The sequence below is a fragment of the Acartia tonsa genome, chromosome 15 (assembly GCF_053477335.1).
Source record: "Acartia tonsa isolate MP-2025a chromosome 15, ASM5347733v1, whole genome shotgun sequence".
Lineage (NCBI taxonomy): Eukaryota > Metazoa > Arthropoda > Copepoda > Calanoida > Acartiidae > Acartia > Acartia tonsa.
In genome coordinates, this window is record NC_137274.1 from 1,455,595 (window position 1) to 1,462,513 (window position 6,919).

The 6,919-nt window shown below is 34.5% G+C and overlaps 1 protein-coding gene across 1 annotated transcript in view; it reads right to left on the reverse strand.

Moving 5' to 3' along the window:
- LOC145306827 (sugar transporter SWEET1-like) overlaps positions 1-1,043 on the reverse strand; it is a 177,966-nt gene extending 176,923 nt beyond the window's left edge. The window contains exon 1 of the mRNA XM_080149133.1: positions 528-1,043. Within this exon, the coding sequence (XP_080005259.1) occupies positions 528-678 (151 nt within the window). The 5' untranslated portion in view covers positions 679-1,043. The remainder of the gene's footprint in view (positions 1-527) is intronic.
- Positions 1,044-6,919: the final 5,876 nt, after the last annotated feature.

Here is a 6,919-nt window from a genome sequence, read left to right on the forward strand (position 1 = left end):
AAAAAATAAATGTCTTCATTTGGGAGCATGTTTTGGCGCCAAAAAATGCGTAAAAAATTTTGCACCAAAAAATGTGTAAAAATTTTGGCGCGAACTTACCTATTGTGCAGCCGGTGGCAAAATTGCCAATCAAATCCTTGTGGGCCTCCAAATAACAAGTGCTTTTCAAGTGTTAAATGTCCGTTAGTTTTCCACCGTCTTAGTCTTTAGAGCTCTGCTATTTATGGATGTTGTCATCCTTGTTTGACAAAAAATACATGTTTTCTTTTTGGCGCCAAAAAATTGGCGCCAAAATTTTGGCGCGAAATTACCTACCTATTGTGCAGCCGGTGGCAAAATTGCCAATCAAATCCTTGTAGGCCTCCGAATAACCTATCGCTTTTCAAGTGTTGAATATCCGTAAGTTCCACCGTCTTAGTTTAGAGCTCTGCTATTTATGGATGTTGTCATCCTTGTTTGTCGTCTTTGTTAGGGAGCCTGTTTTGGCGCCAAAAAAAGCGTAAAAATTTTGGCGCGAAATTACCTACCTATTGTGCAGCCGGTGGCAAAGTTGCCAATCAAATCCTTGTAGGCCTCCAACATGGTGTCTGGAATACACAACAGGGATCTTAAGGGATAGGACAATGGACAGTAAATTAATGTACAACACTCCCAATGAGGATAAACAAATTTCTTCATCAAAATTATTGGCTGACAAGTTAGAACATAAATCAAATCAGAATTTTAACAACAATAGGTAGGATCCAAAGTTTTTAAACCAATAAATGAGAAATCTATAAAACTTTGGGTACCAGTGTTATTTACATAGAGTCCAATATCCCCTCCCTCCCTGGATAATATAAATGAACTGGTATAAATGTACAACAACAATAATAATAATAACAGGTGTGTAGAAATATTGGGTTGGGCCGGATATCCGGCATTAGAAATCAGCCGGATATCCGGTATCAAGATAATTTCAATAGGTATCCGTTATCCGGCTAGATATTGAAAATAGCCGGATATCCGGCCCATCCCTAGTAGAAATATTAGGAGTAAGATCTATCCGGCCGCCATAGTGAAAATACCTTACCCCCCCCCCCCTTATTGCCACCTTTTCAAAAGCGAGGCTTTTCTATAATCATTAATTCCTATAAGTATTAGGCATGATCTAGAAGCGTAGCAACTCTATAATCGTTACTGGTAAGTCCTTACGTCCATTTTAAAACATGCGGGGGGGGGAGAAGACATAGACAAAGGGGTGTTTTAACCCCCCTCAAACTATGAAACCCCTAATTTTACTCCCTTCAAAATAAAAAGAAAACACACTAGATTAACGTCCTTCCAGAAACCCCTAAAATCAAAATCAAAAGCTTGGACGTCCCTGGAGGAGGGGGGGGGGGGGAGGGCCCGAGGGGGTATTTTCACGATAAAGGGATTTCCTTCACTCCTTGAATAAATATGTATATCGGGTATGGTCCCTTTTGTGGCAACGCCTCTTAAGGGGCGATTCGTTGTATTTTTAAAATTGCTTTTGATAGGTTAATTTAGGTTATATTGGGTTAGGTGATTGCCCCGCAGAGTTATAGCCCCCCACAGAGGCTAGAAGTAGGAGGAAAGCTACTATGAAAATACGACTAAACGCCCCTATAGAGGCGTTGCCACTAAAGAGACTATACCCATATATATCAATTGAAAATTATCTAGAATTGACCTACCTTTACATGTAACAATATATGTATTAACATAAAAATAATATAATTATAAAAATCAAAATCTTTAATAGTAATTTATCGCATCGTTTCATAGACAGCTTTCCGTGGATATTAAAATAAAAAATTGTAATATAAAAAACAGTTTTGTTAGCAACAAGGGGGCCGAAGGCCCGGTCTAGCAAACCATTAATATTGTGATTTTTATTTTAAAACTCATGGAAAATTGTCTATAACACGATGCTTGACATGATTTTTTCCGTATGGCTGAGAACCGATTCTAATCCAGCGGATATGAAACGGTTTCGAAGCCATACTAGAAATTTTGTTTTCTGTATGAATTACAAAGATTAAGTTAGAAATATGAAGGCAGGGATAAGATTCATAAACTGGTACCCAAAGTTTTATAAACTGGTACCCAAAGTTTTATAAACTGGTACCCAAAGTTTTATAAACTGGTACCCAAAGTTTTATAAACTGGTATCCAAAGTTTTATAAAATGTTACCCAAAGTTTTATAAAATGGTATCCAGTGGCGTGCGAACCGAAGGGGGCATTTGGGGCAATCGCCCCCCCCTAGCGACCAAAACGCCCCCCCCTGCCCCCCCTAGCAACCGCCCCCCCTGCCCCCCCCTAAATGTTGAAAAATGCCCCATTTTGCCCCCCCCTGGTCAACAAAAATGCCCCTTTTTGCCCCCTACTCTACAAAAAGCAAAACTATCCCAGTTTCCCAAAAAAAAGATCAAGAAATACTCAACAACAAAAAATTTTGGCGCTTCGCGCCAAACAGACAGTTACTATTCATTTGACCTTACCAAATTTTTTAATTAGTGTAGAAATTAGGTTATAATCTTTTTTCACTGAACATAACAAACCAGGTAATAGGAAGTATTTTATTTTGTATAATATAAACTTTTTACCAAAGAAATTTTATACATCCCCAATAATGATACACAAAATTACCCCTTATATATATTACAATTAGTGGATGAAATGTATGGAAACTCGACTTAATTAACCAACCAATAAAATTCCATTAAAGTCCCCAAAGTTGTTGAGCCAATGAATAAGAAAATTTTATATAAAATATTGGGGACTAGTGTAATAAATAGCCCAAAAACCCTTCCCTCCCTGCATATTTGAAAAAAAAAATTTGCGCTTCGCGCCCTTCCAAATGGTTTCTGCTTTTTAACACATTGTATATTTTGTTTTTATTTTTATAAAAACATGTGTAAACAACAAATATTTAATCAAAAAGTTATTTATATAAAAAAGAAACAGCGTTGATATTTATCTAAGCCTTTTTCTCAACACTGTATGTCTGTCTAAATGAATAACTATATATGATGTCATATTATTTTCAGGATAAGTTTATCATTTTTTTGTGTACATACACTTACAAAAAGACATGTTTTTTTTATGGCAATTTTCATTAAAAACCCTTAAAACTAACTACACTCTATATTCCTAACTTGATAAAATACGCCACTCTTGTTGTCTTTAATTGATTTTAGTTCAAAGGGGGAGTAAATATTTTTAGGTGCGCTTCACGCACCGCCCTTATAAATCCTTGGAAACACCACTTAATCAAAAATTAACAGAGTTTTAAAGTGCCATTTAAAGAGGGTAGGGTATTTTGATATAACTTTTTAGCTTCTCTATAATTCACTATGGCTGTCAGTACGTGATGCTAAGTGGGAAATGTGATTTTTTCAACTGCAATTAAAGATAGAAGGCTAAAACTTAATGTTAACATTCCCATTATTATGGAGTATAATTAACTATTAAAAATTCATGGAGGTCAGACTGCTTTTCAGAACGTTTTTGGCTATTTTTGTATCTTTTAAATTTCGGGTATAGTCTCTTTTGTGACATTGCCTCTTAAGATGCATTTCATCATATTTTCACAGTAGCTTTTCACCTATTTATAGCTCCTGCGGGGCTAATTGCCTAACCCTGCGGGGAAATCACCTGACCTAACTTAACCTAGAATAACCTATTAAAAGATACTATGAAAATACGACGAAATGCCCCTTAAGAGGGGTTGCCACAAAAGAGACTATACCCCAAAGTTTTCCATATTTCTAAGAGATTTTTTATATCTGTAGATGAAAGGACAAGTAATTTTTTTTATTTTTTATATAGTTCTTTATATCTTTGGTTTTTAGGTACGATAAATTTTTTTTGTGGATTATAATATTTAAAAAAATAAAATTTCTCGCTGTTTCGAGCATCCAGTATGTAATTTACTTTGACTGTCATCACACAACATACAGAAAAAGGATTTGTGACTTTTTCTACCTAAAATATATATCTATTTCAAAGGATGCTCTTTAAATCTACTTGTCTGTATTCTTATTAATGATTTTTTGTGCTTTGCTACTTAAAGATGTTGTCATCTCTGTTGTCATACAATAAAGAAATATTTAAAATCAGTTTTACATATTAGGTTAATTTTTGGTAAATTATTTCCAAAATGAGTGTTTTTATCTCCCCCCCAAAAAAAAAAATTTTTTATTGGGGTTATTCATCCTTCCTGCTGAGATTTTACAACATCCCCTTCCATCCATAAAAAAATGTTTTGTGGTGGGGGGGGGGGGGAAGGTTAAATTATCTTCTGTACTTTTTTTTTGAAGATGCTTTCTAGCTCCCTTCCCTTCGGTCATTGCAGGGTGGGGAGAAGGGATGGGGGAGAAGAGATGGGGGGGGGGGAAGATGGGGGATATAAATAGGAAATAGGGATGGGGAAGAAGGGATAAGGACTAGAAGGCCCACAATCAAATAATCCCACCCCTTAAAACGCCCTTATTTAAAATTAATACATATAATCAAAATGCCCCCCCCTAAAGCAAAGTGCCCCCCCGGGGCACTTTGATTTAGGGGGGGGCAAAATTTTACAAAATCTTCAAAATGCCCCCCCCTAGACAAAGTGCTTCGCACGCCACTGATGGTATCCAAAGTTTTATAAACTGGTATCCAATAGTTATTTCTCGCATCGTAGTATAAACAGCTTTCCGCTGATATATAATATTTTTTATCCCGTGCCTTCGGCACCTTGGGGCTAAAAAACTGGTTTTAATTTTATGATTGTACATTTTTATATTCGTTAAAAGCTGGATATAATACGATGCTAGACATAGTTTTTTCGTATGGATGAGAACCGGTTCCTATCCACTGGATTCGAATGAATACGAGATATTGATGTACATCCCCTGTGATAGGAAACAAAATTACCCCTTTACTGTAATTTAAAATTATTAATTGAAATTTGACAACAAACAAGCGTAATCAAATAAAAGTACCCAAAGTTCTTGAGCCAACGAATAAGATAAATTGATGTAAAAACTTTGGGTACTAGTGTAATTTACAGCCCAATGTCCCCTCCCTCCAAGACAGCTAATTTTTCATAAAAAAAACCTTCTTTCATATTTTTAACTTAATCAAACATTTTATGTATAAATTTATAAAATACAATAATATACATTTTTATACGAAGCATTTTTCTTTTAGAGGATTTTGCTTTTTCATTTAGAACATTTTTTGAAAGCGAAGCTTTTCTATAATTAGGGTCGGTCCGTCCGTCCGGAACGGATATCTTTTTTCATTAATTTAGGCATGTTAGAATTGTCCTATCGATTTCAAATTTTGCATGGTGATTCCTTTAGCAGTTAGGTACAATTTAGAAAGCGTAACAACTCTATAATCATTACCAAAATGTCCGTACGTCCATTTTAAACATGTTAATTTTTAACTTTTTTAACAACTAATTTTTATTTGTTCTAACTATCCGATTGATCTGATTTTTTGTATACTGATTTTTGGGACAATAAAGTACAATGTTGTAAGAGAAGCTTCTCTATAATCAATTCCTAAAAATGTAAGTATGTCCTTAAACATTATCCTGTAATTAAGCAGTTTTTCAGCAAAAATACTTTTATACGTTTATATTTTGATTATTCTACAAGTATTATTATTCGTTTGTTCTACCGTTTCAGAGCTTCACTTTTATGGATGTTGTCATCCTTGTTTTAATTTGAATTTTCATTACAAAAAAAAACTGATGAAAATCAGCTAAGGTAAGCCAAACTATAAAATTGGTTTTTTTTATCGCATCGTATCAATATCGACAGCTTTCCTTGGATATTAAAATTAAAAGACTAAAACCTATTTTGTTAGCCCCGTGTGGCCAAAGGCCCAGGCTAACAAATCTGTTTTTATGATTTTCATTTTAATATTCATGGAAAATTGTCTGTAATTAGATGCTATACATGATTTCTGAGTGTGGCTTATAACCAGTTCTAATCCACCGGTTTCGAAGCAATACTAGAAAAAATGTTAATATTTAATTTGAAGTTAAATCTATTTTTGTGTCTTCAGTTATGACACAGTTTGAGTTAGAACTTGAAAATCCGTTTTATTTTATAAATATACAATAACTAGTAAATCTTCTTTAAAAATCAATTTTAGAATCAAATATAAGAAAAATTTTGGGATCTAAAGGGATATGACAATGGCAGATAAATTGATTTTCTTCCCCAATGATTATACACAAAATTGCCCTTTCTTTAGATTAAAATAAGTGGTTGAAACGTTTGAATACTCAACTTAATGAACCAATCATTCAAAATTCAACAAAGGTCCCCAAAGTTCTTAAGCAAACGAATAAGAAAACGTTATTATAAAACTTTGGGGACTAGTGCAATAACTGACAATAACTAGAAAACCTTTCTTAAAAATCAAATTTAGAATCAAAATATAAGAAAAAAAGGGGGGGGGGCGGGTGTGACACCTTATGAAACCAAAACTAAAACTCAACTAGGTAATATAAAAGAGTTACAGCACTGAAATTTGGCATGCCAGTTGCTTTAAAGAGATGAAATGTAGAACTGTGAGGAAACGGCGGCGGAACCGCTGCTACCGCCAAAAATGATCGTTTTCCGCCGTAATTGTTTTGTCTTTTCCTGCAAATGAAACAATTTTGAAAATAAGTTGTCTCAGATGATTAAAATTGTCAAATTTTGCGAGAAAGACAAATTAATTTTAGCGAATGCGGGTTTCGGCGATAGTTCCGCCGCCGTTACTTTACAGTTCCTGTTTAAAGCGACTGAGCCAAATTTTGAGTGCTGTAACTCTTTCCTTTGACTTTTAGTTTTGGTTTTAAAAGTGTCACCCCCCCCCCCCCCTTAAAATATAAATAAATATACCTCTGTTTATATTCATAATCAAACA